The following is a 20387-nucleotide window of genomic DNA, read 5'->3' as shown; positions in this document are numbered from 1 at the left end:
TCAGTACTGCCCCTCAGGGACAAACTCTTAACATTACAGCCAAATGAAAACCACTTGCTCAGTATTATCGTCTTAATAAGTCCTGTTATTTTTTCCCCAAAATCACTCTGTGTTTCTTTGTCCTTTCACCTTCATAAATTAAGTCGTTCTCAAAGATGCAGTAAAATAAAACCAGGCTGTAAATATACACAAATAGCAATTTATTAATAAAGGACCTTGGTCATACACAAAGAGCATAACATACTTTCGTCCGTTTGAGTCACTTATAGATACGTGTTGATCCAGATGTCCATCGTCTCAGGTCAGAACGTCACCACTTTGGTCTGTTTGGGTTTGGCTTTCTTCACCGGAACATGAACTTCTTCATGGTCTGCGCTAATGTTGTTGGACAACCAGCCGACTGTCACAGAGTTAGCTGCAGGGACACGGTGAGGGTGTGTTTGAAACATCAGGTAAACCACAGATGCTACATCAAAAGGGCCATGCACGTGGGATTTAGTGACATCTAGTGGCGAGAAACGGCAGAAACTCACATGCAGCCTGGTGTTCCGGACAGTCCTTCTGAAAATGTTCCACTGAGCCACAAACACGACAGCAGCCTCCTGCACACACACACAATCCATTCAAGATTGCAAAAAAAAAATTTTTTGCAGGAAAATAGTGTATAGAATGTCTACAATTTTACCTTGTGCATACAGTCCTTTAGGATTATCTGGGCAGGAGCGTGACAGATGTCCAGTCTTACTGCAGATGAAGCACTTTGCATACGGGTAATCACCTGAGAGAAACAGCAGTTTAAAAGTAGCATTTAAACAGCAGTTTAAAAAAGCATTATTTATTCATTTATCGCAGACATCTGCGGTTGTCGGAGTCCTTCTTGGCCTCACCCAGAGCCGGGTCCACTTTCGCTCTACATTTGTGGATTTCGTGCTCGGTGGAGCCACAGCGGTAGCAGATGCCTCGGCCCATCTCTTCATCTCGGTCTGCCTCTGGACAGTCGACCAGACCGTGACCAGGCTTCCTGCAGTTAAAGCAGACCTGCGGAGAGAAAAAAAAACACATAATCGCAAAGAGATCTCACCGACATGCTCTATTATGCAAATTAAAAGCGATTCCTCGATTTACAACACTTAAAACAGTTAAGTTGCAGGATTAAACACAAAAACCAATAAACAAACACAGCACTGGTACAGCAGCTGTCAGTGTTTATCTTAACGGGGCCATATTATACCCTATTTCTCTAAGTTAACCTAGTTCCCTGGTGTACTAATGAACATGTCTGTGACATGTTTTGGTCAAAATACCATAAGGATGAAGCACCACAGCAGTTCAATCACCCTGCCAAAACAGCCCTGTTCAGAACGCTCGGTTTAGTAGTATCTCTTTAGGTCCACCTTAAAAGGACAGGAAATGACATCAGCCACAGAGGCTACTGGGAGCTAACAGCAGTTAGCATTTGGAAAAGTGATCATTTGCAGGCTCTAGCAGGCACATTGCCATCATATGTGACATGTATCCACTGGACAGATAAATCCTCTGAGGCTGGAAGTTTGTGTAGAACTCTGTGCTGCACTGTGGAGCCAAGAATTGAACTTTTTGCGGACTTCTGGTTTTCAGATACCGTTGCCCTCGCCAGCACTCTCGCGTGTTTTACGGACAAAGCGGAGCTCCGCGAGACAACAATTCCAGGAATTTTGCTAACTGATAGGACCTCCAGAGTCCCAAATTCAAGGATTAAAAAGTTTATTTTGCATAACATGTCCCCTTTAACTCAAACTGCTGAAAGTTATAGATTTTTCTGCTTCCCCACAGCTATTAAATGATCTTGACACCACCCTGGGACTGTTTAAAAATAACACACAGATATTTCTGACTTCCTGGATAGACTGTTGTAATAGGGACCAACCAAATTCTTAGTAACTGAAATGATGAACAGTCTGAAATAACTCACCATTGTGCTCTTCTTGTCCGTCTGTCTTTTGATCCTTCTGTCCTCTCTTCTCTGGTCCTTCCTCAAAGCGATACCGACCTCCTCCCTGAGATCCTGGTCCCAGTCCCTCCCTCCTGTAGGCTGTCTGGGCAGCGGCTGTCCAGTCTGGTGAAGATACTCCATGAAACCGTTGACATCCTCGTTGACATAGTCCTTCTTACGGTTGGGTTTTGCCACAGCTGATCCACTGGGCTGATAAGTTCTCCTCAGGTAGTCCCTCTGAGGTTCTTGTCTAACAGCAGCACCCTCACCAGAACCAGAGTGACCTGCTTGAGATCGCTGCCCTGCTCTGAGCTGACTCCATGGAGTGGCCTCTGATGGTTTGTGCTTGTGGACATTGTTGGCTCTTGCCCACCTTGTCATGACTGCACCCTCAGCTGACAACAACACTGCAAAAATAAGTAAGCATAAACATTTTTTTAGTTTAGAGCAGGATTACTATTGCAACAACACATAATCGGTAGGGTAAAACTAACTTTTTGAGTTTGATTTTAGCACATGATGCCGACAGCATGATCACAATACATCCTCACAATATTGTGCACTCTTAATCATCACACAAGCTGCATCATCTTTCATTAACCCATAGCAGGAAACGTGGAAATTTCGGACCCAATATTTATCCCCTCAAAGGTTTTTTATTCTAACATGACATGATCTACAGTGTCTCTAGCCTTTGATTATAATATTAGGCAATGTTGTACCATTTACACATCACTGTGTCATTGAATTTAACCCAGAAAAAGATGTGTTTATCGACATAAACAAATACAAAGCCAAAGTATCTCAAGTATCTCAAGCCAAGTAAGCTGCTGTAAAACAGTTGTGATATCAACATCAAATTCTCAAAATCAAATGTTTATTCGTGAGGTTATACATGTTATTTAACCATAAGCAGTATGTACACAGCTGTAGAGAAGCTAGCCTACCACAGCCGCACAACAACACCATTCACTCGTTAGCCCCGAGTAGCACGGCTAACATCTATTAGCGTGTTTCCAGCGACTGGAACGGTTCGGTTCGTATCTTTTATCGGTACATTATCTGTATTTTTCTGTTTTCCAACATGTTAGCAGCTAGCCCAAACACCTAACGTAACGTTAGCTCAGTACGTGACTTACGACTTCTACAACGAGCGATGAAAGCTAACACAGCTCGACTGCTGCTGAAAAATCATACAATAAAAAGAGCAATTTTATTTTTATACACATTATTATTATTGTTGTTGTTGTTGTTGTTATTCCGAACGAAGACGCGTTTACCTCTTCACTGCGTCCTCATGTGTTTAGATTTTCACCCGGAAACAACCTTCATCTTCTTCTTCTGCTTCCCTGGTATGACAGACTATAGGAACGGCTCATTTCTGCCCCCATGCGGTACACTGGTGTAAAGCCTCCACTTCTGCTGTGCTCCGAGCACACCAAAGCGCGCCCATGTGCTGAGTGACGTTACTACCAATACGAAGTATGGAGGACGAAACCTGACGAAATAAATAAATACAGGAATAAATAAACAAATAAATACATATATGAATTATTTAATAACTTAATAAATTAATACATTAATTTTATCTAATTTAATTTAATTTAATTTAATTTAATTTAATCTAATCTAATCTAATTTAATTTAATTTAATTTAATTTAATTTAATTTAATTTAATTAATGTAATTAATAAATGTAGTTATGTATTTTTTTTTTTTTTTTTTTTTTTATTTAATTTTATTTATTTATTTATTTTCTATTTTTTTTTTATTTAGTTATTTATATATTTAATAACCAAATAAATACAGGAATAAATAAATAAATGCTTTACATTTATTTCTATATTTCTGTTCACTTACATTTATTTATTCCTGTATTAATTTTTTAAAATTATTATTATTACGTCACATTTCGTCCTCAAAGCTTTCAAACCATGGATGTATTATTAGATCTGGATATGCTATGCTATGGAGCTGCTCCCCAGCATATGTAAACACTTGTCTAATACGTTTAGTAGAAATGTTTTAACTGCAATAAACTACCATGTCAACTAAAAAGAAAATATGTTCTTTTCTTTACTGGACTTGTTTACTTTTCTGTCTCCAGACATGATGCTAAAAGTGCTGATGAAAGGTAAAAGGAACATAAAGGAGGCAGCAGCATCTGCAGCAGCAGGAGCTCACAGGTGCTTTAACTCACCATGATGACGAGTGAGCAGAGCCTCTCAGTCATGCTGCTCTTGCTTCTCACTGCACTGTTGTTTGTCCTTAAGCTTGAATATGGTAAGAAATGCTGGTTTAAGCTGTTTTTTTCCTATTTGGTTTCTAAACACATGTTGACTTTTCTTTCCCGTGTTTCACTACGTCAGTCTCTTCCAGTCCAGTTCGTGACTCTGAGCCAGGTACAGTGTGTTCAATTGATTCTGTTGACGTCTCTGATTTCCACTGTTCTACCTAAATGGTAAAAAAAAAAAATGCTCCAGCGCTTCAGGAGGATTGGCTCATCACTGCTTTGAAATACATGGAGTCGAACCCAGAGACTTTACAAGGTGAGTCCAGATTTTCAAGATGTTGTTTTTTTTAAGTACTGTATTATCCAGAAAAATAGAAACTAGGCATGAGGTTAATTCATTAAAAACAAATGTATACTGTCAATATTGCTGTTGCAGAGAAAGTTCACGGTTTTAAAGTCTGCAGTTGGGCAGAAAATTGTTAAATTAAGCAGGAAAATTGAAATATATTTGCATTGTCATTTTCCCCTGTTTTTGACAGAACTGATGACCAGGAAATACGCAATGATGGAAGGGGACATGGTGCTGTCAGTGAGTCATTTTTTTTTTTATTATTATTATTAAATTGATTATTATTATATTAGTTAAGTTAAAATGTTTAAATTGAAAACAGAAACAACACATAATGGTTTCCAATTCTGTTGGGTTTTTTTTGGTCAAATTTACCTCATTATTCTTCCTTATTATATTTTTGTTTATTATCTTTATTTTTAATATTATTTTATTAAATAGTGTATTTTGCCGATTACACCGCAAAGATGCTGTCTCACTGCGAACCATCGTAGACGTTTGCTCTCAAATAAAAGACGACTGCCAGGAAAAACAGATTATAACCAATTCACAGAACACTTGCTAAATAAAATATTGGCCAGCTAAAATTAATAATATTTAAAAAAATATGTTCGCCACTTTGTCTCACCGTAATACAGAAAGAAACTGAAGTTTGTTGTTGATTCACAGCAACTTTAGTCTAGGTCTCTTTAGGTCCACCTTAAAGGTCCACCTTAAAAAAAAAAAGTAAAGCGAAAGACAGCAGTTAGCATTTGGAAAAGTGATCATTTGCAGGCTCTAGCAGGCACATTGCCGTCATATATAACATGTATCCACTGGACAGATAAATCCTCTGAGGCTGGAAGTTTGTGTAGAACTCTGTGCTGCACTGTGGAGCCAAGAATAGAACTTTTCGCGGACTTCCGGATTTCGGATACCGTTGCCCACTGTCAAACTTTGTATGCTATAAAGAATATTATGGTTTTTCACCATTCACTGCGTTCATTTCTATTTTCACGTAGACTGACAGGAATTTTGTGGGAAATACATGGCCAACACGTACGATCCCGTACGTCATCAGTCCAGAGTTAGGTGAGCTGTCGGTGGATATTCAAATTCAAATGAAGTGACTTCACTGATCCATGTCTACACTCGCACACACACACGTCTTTACACCAAAATCTTTGTTTTGTTTTACCGTATTCCAGCCGGTCGGGAAGACGACATCCTCTCAGCTATGTCCATGCTGTCTGGAAAAACCTGTCTGTCCTTCCAGCTGCAAACCAAAGAGAAAAACCATCTGATCTTCACGCCTGGCAAAGGGTCTGTGTGATTTCTTTAAAGGTCATTTAGGAGCATTAAGGAGCCTAATAGTGGCAGGGTAGTATTTTGGAAGAGGTACCTGGCAGGTTGGGGGAGGGGTCAGTTGGTACATTCCAGGCTTTATGGCTGGTCCGTGTGGCGTAAATAGCGGCTACAAATGGAATCAATCAATCAATCTTTATTTGTATCGCCCACAGTTTACAAAACATACTTTGTCTCACAGGACTTTACAGGGTTGGTAACATCCTCTGTCCTTAGACCCTCGACCAGGGTAAGGGAAAAACCACCAGGGGGAAAAGGTAGAAACCTTAGGGAGAACCACAGGTGAGGGTAGATGTTATCCAAAACATACAATACACAATTACAAAGAAATAGAAAGTAAAAAAGTCTTTAAATGCCAGGATCCATCTGGATCACTGGCTTGGACATGGGATGGCACGTCCTATAACTTTGGATACGGAATGCACCACCTTCTCTGAAGAGGTGGACTTACCATACCGGACGGCGATTGAGAAGACCAACACGCTCCATCGGTTAAGTTGGTGAATGAACTTTTGTGCTGTGACCGTTGTTACATTTCAGATGCGCCTCTTACGTGGGCTGCATCGGCGGACGGCAGCCTGTGTTCGTATCGCCCCTGTGCACCGTGGGTAACGTCGTCCACGAGATTCTCCACGCGCTCGGCTTCCACCACGAACACACGAGGACGGACCGCGAGCAGTACATCACCATTCTCTCTCAAAATATTATGACAGGTAACGGCTGCTTTTTTTTTTGTAATTCCAAAGGTTCACCGCCATTGCATCTTCGTCGGGATTAAAAATTGGTCGTTTCAGGGAAGGAGGTAAACTTCCGCGAGAAACAGGGGAAAACGTTTGGCCTTCCTTACGACGTCGCTTCTATCATGCACTACGGACGGTAAAGTCTTCAAAATCAGTTTGTTTCATCAGTTGCAGTAATATATTGATTTTTTTATTTCTATGTCAGAGGCTTTTTCTCAGCAAACGGTTTGCCCACCATCGTCTCAAAGGAGGACGTCAAGGACATGGGACAGAGGGACAAGCTGACGGAGCTGGACCTCCAGAGAGTTCATCACCTCTACAGCTGCAGTATGTGCACGTTTGTCACGTTGGAAACGGGTTATTTTCCCAACCGTGAAACGGTACCTTCATGTAAAGCTGTAACTGTCGTTTGAGCTAAATGCTGGATTGTGCTTAAAGGTGCGTTATGTAATAAATCTAAAGCAACTGGCCATAAAATTCTCCTAATATGTCACAGAGACTCAGGAATAATGTTCATATAATAAACTGAACTCACCAACAACAACAGTACAGACAAAATATTTGCATTTAAAAAATATATATTTTGCAGACTGCAAATCATGTTTATGTTTTGAAATCATGTTTTGGCATGTGGCGCCACCTACTGCCGTCTACCAGTCATTGCAGTCAGTAGAGTCTCAGCTACCGCGCAACCACGGGTTGCCAGTTTCGTCAGAAAAACGAAACCTAAAAGACCTCGGTATTTTGAATTTGAGTGTAGTAACTGTTTTTGGCCACATTCTTACATATGGCGCCTTTAATTTTGTCCTTTGCCGTTTTCTGAAGATGCCACAGAAAAAGAGACAGAGGAGGAAACTAACGGTGCAAACCTGAAGAGCGAGGAGGAGGAGGATACCAACCCCATGATGGAGGGTTTAAAGGTTTTCCTCAATGACCAGAGTCGTATTTCTGCCAACAAAGCGCGGGAAAACCACACGTATGCTGTACCGCTGTCAAGGGTAGCGGTGCCCGATTCGCCGCAGCACCTTGACATGGCCACTGGAGGTCACAATAACCACACAACCAATCGTACGACATGCTGAGATTGAGCAATGAGGGACTCGTTTCATTAATAAATCCCACAACATGAAGACGTGGATATTTTTTTCCAGTTAACCGAGGTATTTCACATGAGTTCAGGTCTGGGAAATAAAATGATCTTCTGACTGTATTTATGTGCATGTCTGTGTGTTTCTGGATGTGAACGAAACATACAGAAGCTAGAAACAATACTTCGTTTGCGTAGGTGTGAACGTAATCTCGGTACTTTGGTGTGCACCAAATCAACCTGGGGGGTGGTCTTGGACCGCTTTATCTGCCCTACTTTGGTACGTTTCCTCCGGTGTGAAAGCAACCGCACCAAATGGGACGAAACGGTATAGTGTGATGCATTATTGGTATGAGATGAGATACGGGATTACCCCGAATTTCCACCAGTTGCGTCAACGGGGGTTAGTCTGGTTCCTGTGGTCTTTGCGCTCTATTTTGGTTCGTTTAGAACTACGCATGTGTGAAAGCAAACCGTACCCACGTCACCCAACATTTTTTTCGTATTGGTGCAGACCAAAGCAATCGAACTATAGGTGTGAAAATGCCCTCAATCCCAGTTCTGAACAGTCTTGTGTCACTACCTTCATGTAGTACTTTATCATACAGGCCGCATATAAAAAGGTGCCCCAACCAAGTATTGAGTATATATAAACGAACATACTTTACAGAAGGCCAAAGGTTGGTATTTTATTCATTTTTAATTAGTCTTATGGTGCGTTGACATTTTTTGAGATACTGAATGTTGCCCTTTTTGCTAAATGTTAGCCAAAATCATCACAATTTAAAGAACCAAATACTTAAACTACTTCAGTGCGTGTGTATTGAACTTGTATAATACACAAGTTTCACTGTTTCAGTTGAATTACTGATATAAATGGAGTTTTCCACAGTATTCTAATTGATTGAGATGCACCTGTATACCCTTAGCATGGATATTCAACTGTATTTGCATAAAATGTGATGTTTCTCATTAATTCCCATGGAAGGTACTACCAAAGTGCATACAAATACATTCCAATGAATGGGAAAACGTTGAGGTTACTTATTGAGGACTTTATTAGTTCAACGTAAACTGCAGGAATGGAAATGTTCAAATGTTCATATCTGATACATCTGTGAATGTAACATGTAAAGAAAAGACTGAGGTTAGCAAGTGGATCAAGTATTGAGACGGAGCGAGTTGAAGAGCAACCAGACAGACTCCTGAATTAAGACCAGGAAATAAAGAAAGACGACGTCTTCTCTACATAATCTTCCTGGAGATGCAAGAGTGGAAAAACAGTCGGTGTCTGATTCTTCTTCAGCTCGTTCTGATGGAATATTTTAGAGAAACGCTCATGCTGTGCAGACAGCCATGTAACTGAGGTCTATAAATGACAGACGGGAAGGTAAGGAGGAGTTAGTGGGGGATCTCGTGGTGCACAAGCTGGTAATAGGAACCACAGGATGGGCAGCGCTGGGACTCGCCCTCATGAATCCAGAACCAAACCACTGCCGTGTTGTCCTCTTCACCTAAAGAGAGGAGGGGACAAATAACATGTTTTTAAAAACAGTCAGGAACAAGAGAACTACTCTGGCAGGACAGTGAGTGTTGCCATCTTCACCAACCTGGTAGTGTTGAAAATTAGTCATATTATATCCTATTTCTCTAAGTTAACCTAGTTCCCTCGTGTCCTAATGAACATGTCTGTGACATGTGTTGGTCAAAACACCATAAGGATGAAGCACCACAGCAGTTCAATCACCCTGTGAAAACAGCCCTGTTCAGAACGCTCTGTTTAGTAGTATCTCTTTAGGTCCACCTTAAATTAAGTAAAACGAAACTTAACGGCACAGGAAATGACATCAACCACAGAGGCTACTGGGAGCTAACAGCAGTTAGCATTTGGAAAAGTGATAATTTGAAGGCTCGAGCAGGCACATTGCCGTCATATATAACATATATCATGTATCCACTTGACAGATAAATCCTCTGAGGTTGGAAGTTTGTGTAGAACTCTGTGCTGCACTGTGGAGCCAAGAATAGACGCCAACTTCAGGTTTTTGGATACCGTTGCCCTCGCCAGCACTCTCTCGTGTTTTACGGATAAAGCGGAGCTCCTCGAGACAACAATTCCAGGAAGTTAGCGCAAAAATAAAAGTAAATGTTTACAAGGCCCGTTCAAGAAACTTACAGATGCATCCCACAATCCTCTTGTTTGTGATGGAAGGAACAATGTTGGGATCCTCCTTGGTACCACTGTACGACTTTGGCTTCAACATGTTGTAGGGATCCTGAAAAGGGGGGAGGATTACAGCAGGTCAGACAAACGCATTAGTAGAAAATATGAGAATGCATCACACAAATGGCATAATCGGAATTGAAACATAAGCCTCGATTAATAGCACAGTCCAAGCACACAAGACTGACTAATCAAAAAGTCAGCTTATTTAGAAATGTTGTCGTACCTTTCCCTCCTTCATGGCGTCCATAATAATTTTCTCCAGCCCTGTTGCCTGCTCCTCATCAGTGGGCATCCCTGCAAAACAAAAAGGTCAAAGGCAACAGGTGAGAGGACATACAGGATATACCAGGAGGTGTCACAAACTCGATTGTAAAAAAATTCAACCACACACCCATGTCCTGCATGTGCGCCAGAGGGGAGAGAAACACTTAAGATTATCCCACTAAACTGAAGCTACTGCCGACGAATAGTATCCACGGCAACTGCTGATTTGGGCGACACACTGAACTAACGCGAAACCTTGTGAGTTTTGTCAACAAACCGCGGTGTGTAAGCCATGTTATAGGCATGTAGCATAGCATGTTATTAGCATGTAGCATAGCACAGGACATGGGTGTAGGAACCAAAAACTGAAACATTCTCCCGTGGTTGCACCGTGGTTTCCACACAATATATTTGGTTGTATTTTGGTTAAAAGAGACCGTTGTCCAGAGGTGTGTTTGTATTTCAACTAGTTTTGTTAATTATTGTTCGTTTTAGATACCATTGTAAAACGTTTGCAGTTAAATTCAGCTTTAGGTTAACATTTACATACAAGGGTTAGTAGATAGTACAATAGGACATATGAAACGCATATGAATGAGTTCATTAATAACTTTATAAATATTCAAAACAAATATTATATTGATATTGAAGAAAATTCCGTGGGTCACACACTAGTGATGTGATAGCAGCTAACCTTTAAGAAACAGTAAAACTATTATTTATTCATTTAAATCCAGGAAAATGCTAATCTGCTACGTGTGTCGCTACGATACATTTATCATAACTTTTAATGTCTTCGAAATTACTGTTATAAAGTTAGCATTGTCCAAGGTAAGTTTTTTTCGTTAAACTTTAGGATATACCCTGCGTGTGTCTATATATATACAGCTGAAAAGGGTCCGGTGTACAGGAAGTTTTACGTTTTAGCACACTCGTTAGCTCCGTTAGCTAACGTCATCTGAGAGGATTCACCATAATTAAAAGGAAGTCATTTTCTTCCTCAACTGGTAATCTACTTCAATAAAAAACAAAAACACAATTGTGAAATGACCGAGTCGCTGACTTAAGCTATTTACCGACAGTATCATTTGACCTTTCAAAGACATAAAACCGACGCTGCTAACGCCGCTAATGCTAACGATCGAGCAGACGGAGGTCTTCCGCTTGTTCGCGGTGGCACCAGACACGCGCTGTCAGAGAACGACAACATCGCCGTTTTCTACTTTAAAGTCTTTGTGGCGGTTTCCGATGCTCACCTCCAGCCGCCATGCCGCGGGTCAGAGCAGGGACCCGGGCGATCCGGCTGGCCATCGAGACCCTGAAAGCCGAGCGGAGCAGTAACCTTGCAGCCATTTCTTCTTCTTCCTTCTCTGACACCAATATGTGGTCGCTCTGTGATGACGTAAGGAATTTATACGACGTCGCTTGGTTTGACGCACGGGTGTATTTATAAGCAGAGCCCCGCCCCTTTGGCTCTGTGTCACACACATGGATGTGATGTAAACTTATGTTTTTTTCATGTAAACATTTCCATAAACAAAACAATGAAGTTATTGGAGATACAGTAAAACTATTAAGGAAAATGCTAATCTGCTACATGTGTGTTGCTGGGATACATTTATCATAACTTTTCATATCTTTGGAATTACTGTTATGAAGTTTGCATTGTTTGTACTATGTACTGTTATTTATGAAGATAGCCACAGTGAAAAGCTGTGGATGATATTGCATTTTCACGCCTTTACCACAGATGCAATCGTCAACTCATGGGCCACAGATCGCTGACCCCTTATTTAGAATATTACATAGACTATAACATGTTCTATAACCTTTATGCATGGAGTTTGCATGTTATCCCTGTGTGCGTGGGTTTTTCTCGCAGTCCAAATGCATGCAATATGGGGATTGGGTATATATATATATATATATATATATATATATATATATATATATATATATATATATATATATATATATATATATATATATATATAGGCTGTAGAAGATGGATGGATGTATATTAAACTGAAACTCCACCTTCAAATTACTGTTACACTCTGTGTTATGTGCCATTATATAACCTCAGGAACAAAAAATGTACACAGAAATAGCCTCATTGTTTTTGAAATAGTATTTAATTCACGTCATTGGATTTGATGTTTCTCATAACACCTTTGTTTTGTTTTCCTGAGAAGGAAATGTCTTTCAAAGAACCCAAACACATCAGAAACACATGGGGATAGGCGTGGACCAAGAAACACCCGTCACATGTTTCACGCCGTACGAGATTGGACGTGACACCGGAAGCTACCTCACCCGGGCAAATGAACTTCCCCCCAGTTTTTTCCATGGTTTGTTCTGACAGGCATACAAGGTTGCGGGACAAGATGGGACACATGAGAACTACCAATACATTATACGTGGATGTTTCTCATTATAGCGGACAGAACATCGGGAAATGACTATGGACCTAATCTCCAGCGTGTGCTTAGCCCACGCGTGTCTTGTTTTGGAGCTCGGTTCACAATACGCCGCCTTCTGCAAGACTGAGCGGAGGGTAAAACTATCTCACAGGATGTGAATAGCGTTTCCATTATCTTTTACTTTTCAAGATGTCAGATCCTGCCTTCGCCCAGTCGTGTTGCCGAGCGCAATGAGTCTCTTTTGGGGGAAATGTACAGACCACTGTTCCGACAGAGAAGTGATGTAGTTCACGAATAAACGGGATTCAATGCTTTCGCCGCGGTGGTTGGCTAACGATAGCTACAAAGCTATCGTACTTGGACAACTTCTTTGCCGACTGGTTAGCTTGAAACAGCTAACTTCGTGAACTATGTGAACTAACTATAACAGAAAAGTGCCGATAAAGGAACTCCCTGCAACCCTCTGGTACGGCGAACATTCCGAGTGTATATTATACATTTGTTTTATTATTTAGTGCTTTTCAATGATTTCTGAGACATTAGTAGTCTAACTATTTTATTTTAGCAGTGTTGCTTTGCTAACGTTTGCTACAAAAGTTGCTAACTAGCCCGGAAGCTAACTTGTAGTATTAATGCATTATTAGACACCGTGGCTTGTAATAACAAGAATCAGCATTCTATTACTTTACGACAATCGTTATGTAGATGTTGTATATAAATATAAACGTGTACAACATATACAAGTAAACCGAAGAGGCCAGTAGCACACTAGATCCAGTGACACCGATGTAAACAATCTAATCTAACACTCACTGTAGTGATATTAAAAATGTCCTAATATTTACATTTATATGACTGCAACTGGCTTCGTATCTAGAATACGAGAGTGCCACAAAAACCATATTCAATATGGTTGATTTATGTCACATATCACCTAAACAACGCTAAGCTTTTTATACCAGTAGTTGTCAGGAAAAATACATTATTAAATTATATTGTTTATGGTTTTATGTATTACTTCCTTACACTACTTGTTAATGATACTCAGAAGTTATTGCCTTGTGTGCTCAAGTAAGATCAACACTGTTCCACCAGGTGCTGCAGGTTGCTCTCATGTGCGCATGGAGAAGGCGGCATTTGAGGGGTGGCTGGAGTCAGTCTCTGCCGCTTTCCTTACGCTAAACGACCAGGACCGCAACTACTCTCTGGACCACCTCATATCTCTAAGTGGCGCTGCACAGCTCCGTCATCTGTCTAACGGCTTGGAGACGCTGCTCAAGCGTGACTTCCTGCGCCTCCTTCCTCTGGAGTTGGCCTTCTATGTGCTTCAGTGGCTAGACCCTCAGACACTTCTCACCTGCTGTCTGGTCTGCAAGCAGTGGAATAAGGTATCATTCATCTTAATATCTGGTAGGGTTGTGGCGCGTTTAATTAAACGTCTACGCTTGCATTGTCCTAACCCTGATTTGTGTACGATCTATGCAAAGCCTTCATTATGTGTGGCCATTTTTGGATGCATGTGAATGATGTGTGATAGAAAAAGTGCTGCATGAGCTGTGGATGCACTATATGAATGGGTGAATGGCAAAACTGTAAGGCAAAAGCACTTTGAGTGGTCATCAAGACTAGACTGGGCCCTGAAAATACAGACCATTTTGTCAAATAAAAGGACCACTATGTAACATTTCATTATAGAATTTATTATATGGTTGCTTGTCTGTCTCCTTGTAGGTGATAAACTCATGTACAGAGGTGTGGCAGAGTGTGTGTCGGGAGCTGGGCTGGAGGATCGATGAGTCTATTCAGGATGCATCGCACTGGAAGGGCGTGTACCTGAAGGCTCAACTGCGTATGACACAGCTGAAGGACCAGGAGGCCTTTGAGACGTCGTCCCTCATCGGTCACAGTGCTCGAGTTTATGCCCTCTACTATAAAGACGGCCTCCTCTGCACAGGTACACGGGACGCCTTGTTTATTTTTAATGTGACAATCAGGCTGGGTGAAGCCATGCATGTTGACGGTAAACTACGCTGGTTTTCCACGGTACGGCAGCGCGGTTCAGTTTGACATTATAGTCAGTCTGAAAGCCCTGTGTGGCCATCCATCACTGGCACGGCAGTTTCTCATATAAAACCACTTAAGGCTTTGCTATTCACACATTCAATAGCAGTTTCCAACCTTGGCTTTTATGCACTGAGATTGACCTCGTACTGACTGACAGTTCCAGTTTCCTACCGCTTTATCCTCCTCAGGAGGGTCAAAGGTGTGCTGTGCCAATCTCAGCTTACATAGGGTGATAGGCAGGGTCACACCCCACATATAGAGACAAACAGTCATTCACTCTGCCCATATTGCATGTTTTTGGACTGTGGGAGGAAGAACGGAGAAAACCCACGCACACATGGGCAGAACACTGACTGACGGACACAAAATTCTTGCAAAGACAAAACCTTTAGATGCTCCAATCTTGATATCCTCACCTTTTAGTAGATAACCTGCTAACTCTGAAATCTTCCAGAAGAACTTTAAGATCCTATACAACAGATTGTATTAGTGCATTTTGAAATAGAATACCAGTGAGCTGGCCAGTTGAAAAAGTGCATTTCTTTATCTGAATGTTTCCGTAGGTGCTTGCATTTCGCCCATGAATACAAGGAGACTTGTCATTAATTAAAACTTAGCACAAAAAGTAAGGAAATTTGTGTTTGCTCCATTATTTCTCTGTTGTAACAATGCTTCTTGGCAATAAAATGGAACATGTATTTGTGGGTCGAGCAGCAGAGTTGAGTCGGCTGTTGTGGCTCTGTGTGGTTCTTCCACGTGCTACTGAGGCCCCTGATTGTTAAATTAATAAATTGTTAAATTGCCAGAATGTTGTGTTTCTTCGGTCTTTAATCGTCCAATCCAATAAACAACACCAAATGAGTCAATAACAGAATAAGCTGTTTGGCATCAGCAGAGAAAAGTTGGCAGGTTTTTCATGACTGCAAAAATCAAACACAAATTTCCTTACCTTTTGTGCTACGTTTATATTACATAGGGCTCATTTAATACCGGCCTTTAATTCTCGTTAATGCTAGTCACATATAGTTACCTCTATTTCTGTATAAATTGGTCATAAAATCTGATCTGATCATCATCTAAGTCACAACAATAGACAAACACGGTCTTCTTAAACTAATACCTCACAAGCAATTGTTTTTATTGAACACGCAATGTAAATATTCACGGTGCAGGGTGCAAGAGGAAGTCCGCAAAAAGTTAGCTCCACAGTGCAGCACAGAGTTCTACACAAACTTAGAACTCTACATGTTATATATGACGACAATGTGCCTGCTAGAGCCTGCAAATTATCACTTTTCCAAATGCTAACTGCTGTTAGCCCCCAGAAGCCTCTGTGGCTGGTGTCATTTCCTGTCCCTTAAATTTTTTTTTTAAGGTGGACCTAAAGAGATACTACTAAACGGAGCGTTGTGAACAGGGCGTCTTAATATGTGAACGAAGGTCGACTTTTCCAGCAATGACACAGATCTCATCTCATCTTTTTCAGGTTCCGATGACCTGTCTGCCAAATTATGGGATGTTCGTACAGGGCAATGCATTTATGGAATTCAGACTCACACGTGCGCAACTGTGAAGTTCGACGAACAGAAGCTGGTGACTGGGTCCTTTGACAACACTATTGCATGCTGGGAGTGGAGCACAGGAGCTAAAATCCAACAGTTCCGTGGCCACACAGGCGCAGGTTAGTTGAAAGTTTTCCACAGATGTCTCTTCTGGGGTCTTTCATATTACCTGTTTCTTTTTAGTATGACTTAGTTGCTGTTACGACAAATGTCTGTCAACTTTTGAAAAAGCAGTAAATTTATTGATTTCCAAGCTGAAATCTGTGTTTCCTGCTGTGTCTTACATACGAGGGTTTCGGTGTAAATGCATTTGGATCTACTTTCTCTACATTTTCTTGTTTCCTGTGTGTTCTCAGTCTTCAGTGTGGACTACAATGATGAACTGGATGTTCTGGTCAGTGGCTCTGCAGACTTCTCCGTGAAGGTGTGGGCTCTGTCTGCCGGTGCCTGTCTCAACACAATGACCGGGCACACTGAGTGGGTCACCAAGGTCAGCTCATGCATGCTTTCTGTCTCATATTGTGAGATATTACTGTCAAGAGATCTGTGCACTTGAAATTCATCAACAAAACATCTTTTGTTGTTGTTTACCCTCCTCAGGTGATACTGCAGAAAAGTGAAGTTGATTCTATGATGCACAGTTGTGGCGACTATATCCTCTTAAGTGCTGATAAGTATGAAATTAAGGTAACTCTTATTATGACTCGAGTGTTCATTTCCCAAAAAGTAAAGAAACATTAACATCAGCTGTTGTTGTGGGTGTTTATTCTCATGTTTGAACACTTTCCCGTGCAGGTCTGGCCTTTAGGGAGAGAAATCAACTGCAAGTGTTTAAAGACGCTGTCGGTGTCGGAGGATCGCAGCATCAGCCTTCAGCCTCGTCTGCAGTTCGACGGACGCCACATCGTCTGCAGCTCTGACCTCGGAGTTTATCAGTGGGACTTTGCCAGTTTTAAGATTCTCAGGTAGAGCACGACAAAGAACAGCTATGGTTAGCAGAGTGTTTTGTTTGGACTCTACCCTTTTGTATGGATCATGCGGAAACATATGGATATGGAGGAACTAGAGTTAGTTACACAACAAGAAAAAGCTGGCTTACTTAAACAAATTTTTTTTATTGTTGCAGAAACTTGCAGGAGACATATTTGTTGCTGATTATTTTAAAGCGAAAAAGAAAATGAAATTCAGATCACTTGAAAGTATGAGGTCCTGGAGGGACTCCCCTTGTGGTACTTTAAAATAAGTACATAACATTTGCATGACATTCATACAGAACATCCACTAAAAGGTAGTACGTTATGAGTTTTAAAGACTAGTGCAGTGGCCGTAGGAAGTATGTATTCCTATAGCGGGAGCTGAAGAAGATATTTCAGTTATGGTAATGCATGTTAAGGAATGTAAAGGCTAAAATAATCCAATAACACTGTGCAACCTCATTAGGCACAACGCAAATGTTTTCATATTCGATTAGCGTTAGCGTAGCTAATTGTGTTGTGACTGTCAGCCACACAACAGCTAGATACGCTAATCGAAAATTAAAACATTTGGCACAACGCAAATGTTTTAATTTTCCATTAGCGTAGCTAGCTGTTGTGACTGTCAGCCACACAACAGCTAGCTACGCTAACACTAATCGAAAATGAAAACATTTGGCACAATGCAAATTTTTTCACTTTTTTATTAGCATTAGCGTAGCTAGCTGTTGTGACTGTCAGCCACACAACAGCTTGCTACGCTAATGCTAATCGAAAATGAAAACATTCACGTTCTGCCTAATGAGGTTGCACAGTGTTCGTATTATGTTAGCCCTGCACTAATGCTAATCGTAGCCTCGCTAGCTTACCTTTGGAAACGGGTTTTGCCAAGTTCGCAAAGTAGTAGCATGCTAATGCAACAAAGATATGTGCTCGCTTATTGGTGAATGATTTCGTCGTTTCAGTATAACACCATGTTCTGAAAATGTCTCACCCACCGCGAGGACAGCTTCTTCACTCCCACCTCCAGACAGCGCAGCCGCTGCTGATGAGCCGCTGAATAAAAACATTGTTCTATTACTCGGTGACATTATAATAAACCTTTTTATCACTTTTTTTTTCTGTTCTCAGGGTGATTAAAATGCCGGACCCAGCCAACATGTCCTTGCTCAGCTACGGCGAGGTGTTTGCGCTCCTTTTTGACAACCACTTCCTGTACGTGATGGACCTTAGGACAGAGAGGATCTCGGGACGCTGGCCTTTACCGGCCTACAGAAAATCCAAACGAGGATCCAGCTTTTTGGCAGGCGTGACTTCTTGGCTTCACGGGCTGGACGGGGGCAATGACTCTGGACTGGTTTTCGCGACCAGCATGCCTGACCATAGCATTCACTTAGTACTGTGGAAAGAGAACGGGTAGAAGCGGGCGAGGAACTCCGAACTCAAGACTGTAAAGGAAATGAGCCGCTATCATAAGCACTCTTGGATATATACACCTTCACAGTGACGACAGAGCATGCATGGACCAAAGCCTTTTGTTTTTATCAGTTACTTCCACAGCATACAGTCGTCGTCGTCGTCTTCTTCTTCTTCAACAGCTAAAAACATCATCAAAGGTGTTTACATTCTCCCGTCATGGCTGATATGGACGTTGAGTTTTAGCCCAGCACATGGGCTTTTTAGATAAACATCGACCAAGCATGAGCTGTCTCAGATGTCAATCGCGATGCTTCACCTTGTTTTTAATTAGTGTCAGATAATCAGAGAAATTAACACTTTATAATACTTGGCCATGACGTGAAGCCAGCAACGAGCGACGATGGTTTAGCTTCCCAGATTTGGTCGCAGACCTTTTCTTTCCAGGATAGCAGAAGCTTGCGTACGCACACAAAAGAAGAAGAAGAAGGCGTACGACACTTTTTACGAGAAATCAAACGGTCCTTTGTTTTTTAACGGAAACTCTGATCCATGTGTACGCACATGAACGGGAGAGAGCGGAGGAACTGCGACTCCGATGGCAGAAGGATGAATAAAAACAGACTGTGACAGAAAATGACACCCGTGTGTGTAAAATACATTCAGTTATTACTGCGCACACACCAGCGAGATGTATTTTTAAAGAAATAAACAAATCCGTGTTTGACCGATCCTCTCGCGCACACACACACACTAATAAATGAATACAAAATATCTGGTGTGGTGGTCTACTTCTAAATAAATGCTGTAATTATCAACTAATTTCGTGCTATGAGACGTATTCTCAGGGACGGTAAGGTCAGGTTTTCAGCTTTTGGGTTTCATTTAGTTTTTGCAGTATAAAAGAGTTTTAATGTGCCATTCTAATCAAATGTATAATTATCGTTATTGTCGTCCTCTTTTGTCGTCTTTTATTTACAATCTGTTTCAGTCGAATGGGGCGGGAATATGAAGAAATATATTCACAATGACCGAGGACGCGAAATGGTCGTGTCAAACTTAAGGCCCGGGGGCCAGATGTGGCCCGTCACGTCATTTTATGTGGCCCGCAAGTGATTAATTGGTCTTAAAAATCGGCGTAGAAATAGGTATATGCTGCTTTAAGGCGCGCGTTGAATAAAATATTACATAAACTTCATTTCCCACAATGCATCCCGCCGCTAGATGGCAGCGTATCATTGTATATGCACTATGCGACTGTTAGTTTGTCAAGAAACACCATCGCGGACCTGGTTACATCTATAAATACAGAGAGTTATTTGGCAATAATGTTACGGATTAGTTACCTTTATTTTACGTTATATTTGGCTACATTTATTCTGTACGACTGGCCCTTTGAGGGTAACCATTATGCTAATGTGGCCCATATTGCATGTTTTCGGACTGTGGGAGGAAGCCGGAGAAAAACCCACATGTACACACACGGAGAACATACTCCAAACTCCATGCAGAAAGTTCCCTTGTTCCAACCGGGGCTGTTCCAAACCTAACCCTAAAACTGGCTAAACTGGTCTGTATAGGAAACGGTGAGTAGCCAGGGGATTGGGAAATGGATCAGAAGGGTCGACAGTATCGCTCCCTGCAGCCCTCTGTTAGAAATGAGTGGCTTTCAATCGAGTTAAAGAGCAGGTTGTACTAATGTCCTAATGTTGTAAATTATTATGAGAAGAAG

At 41.3% G+C, this 20387-nt stretch overlaps 4 protein-coding genes across 4 annotated transcripts; 2 read left to right on the top strand and 2 right to left on the bottom strand.

Annotated features, from left to right (window-relative positions):
* Positions 1-254: 254 nt before the first annotated feature.
* zcchc9 (zinc finger, CCHC domain containing 9) lies at positions 255-3300 on the bottom strand. Its single transcript, XM_083896172.1, has 6 exons — positions 3253-3300; positions 1952-2379; positions 888-1038; positions 686-778; positions 534-602; positions 255-415 (listed from the first exon to the last, which is right to left on the bottom strand). Exons 2-6 carry the CDS (start codon positions 2351-2353, stop codon positions 303-305), a joined length of 828 nt encoding a protein of 275 aa, XP_083752298.1. The 5' UTR covers positions 2354-2379; positions 3253-3300; the 3' UTR covers positions 255-302.
* Positions 3301-4770: 1470 nt separating this feature from the next.
* Positions 4771-7720, top strand: LOC310942225 (zinc metalloproteinase nas-4-like; the record flags this gene model as incomplete). Its single annotated transcript, XM_083907560.1, has 7 exons — positions 4771-4794; positions 5556-5625; positions 5742-5856; positions 6439-6611; positions 6693-6774; positions 6844-6965; positions 7464-7720. The coding sequence occupies 7 exons, from the start codon at positions 4771-4773 to the stop codon at positions 7718-7720; spliced, it is 843 nt and encodes a 280-aa protein (XP_083763686.1).
* A 1037-nt stretch (positions 7721-8757) lies between these two features.
* On the bottom strand, positions 8758-11576 carry cox5ba (cytochrome c oxidase subunit 5Ba). Its single transcript, XM_083890670.1, has 4 exons — positions 11473-11576; positions 10176-10246; positions 9902-10001; positions 8758-9239 (listed from the first exon to the last, which is right to left on the bottom strand). The coding sequence occupies exons 1-4, from the start codon at positions 11567-11569 to the stop codon at positions 9127-9129; spliced, it is 381 nt and encodes a 126-aa protein (XP_083746796.1). The 5' UTR covers positions 11570-11576; the 3' UTR covers positions 8758-9126.
* A 1058-nt stretch (positions 11577-12634) lies between these two features.
* On the top strand, positions 12635-19288 carry fbxw2 (F-box and WD repeat domain containing 2). The gene is made up of 8 exons (XM_083887774.1): positions 12635-13105; positions 13735-14027; positions 14371-14593; positions 16190-16384; positions 16622-16755; positions 16866-16952; positions 17061-17230; positions 18371-19288. Exons 2-8 carry the CDS (start codon positions 13761-13763, stop codon positions 18657-18659), a joined length of 1365 nt encoding a protein of 454 aa, XP_083743900.1. The 5' UTR covers positions 12635-13105; positions 13735-13760; the 3' UTR covers positions 18660-19288.
* Positions 19289-20387: the final 1099 nt, after the last annotated feature.

Source organism: Microchirus variegatus, assembly GCF_963457635.1.
Source record: "Microchirus variegatus genome assembly, chromosome: 1".
Lineage (NCBI taxonomy): Eukaryota > Metazoa > Chordata > Actinopteri > Pleuronectiformes > Soleidae > Microchirus > Microchirus variegatus.
Note: the sequence above shows the minus strand (reverse complement) of the source record. Positions and strands in the feature narration are given on the sequence as shown.

Coding starts and splice junctions, on each gene's coding strand:
- zcchc9 (XM_083896172.1), bottom strand. CDS start 2,353: ATGACAAGGTGGGCAAGAGCCAACAATGTCCACAAGCACAAACCATCA. Junction 603..685: donor TAAAGGACTGTATGCACAAG/GTAAAATTGTAG, acceptor GTGTGTGTGCAG/GAGGCTGCTGTCGTGTTTGT. Junction 416..533: donor TCCGGAACACCAGGCTGCAT/GTGAGTTTCTGC, acceptor GTGTCCCTGCAG/CTAACTCTGTGACAGTCGGC.
- cox5ba (XM_083890670.1), bottom strand. CDS start 11,569: ATGGCTGCAAGGTTACTGCTCCGCTCGGCTTTCAGGGTCTCGATGGCC. Junction 10,247..11,472: donor CCGCGGCATGGCGGCTGGAG/GTGAGCATCGGA, acceptor TTTGTTTTGCAG/GGATGCCCACTGATGAGGAG. Junction 9,240..9,901: donor GAGGATTGTGGGATGCATCT/GTAAGTTTCTTG, acceptor TCCTCTCTTTAG/GTGAAGAGGACAACACGGCA.
- fbxw2 (XM_083887774.1), top strand. CDS start 13,761: ATGGAGAAGGCGGCATTTGAGGGGTGGCTGGAGTCAGTCTCTGCCGCT. Junction 16,756..16,865: donor ACACTGAGTGGGTCACCAAG/GTCAGCTCATGC, acceptor TACCCTCCTCAG/GTGATACTGCAGAAAAGTGA. Junction 16,953..17,060: donor CTGATAAGTATGAAATTAAG/GTAACTCTTATT, acceptor TTTCCCGTGCAG/GTCTGGCCTTTAGGGAGAGA.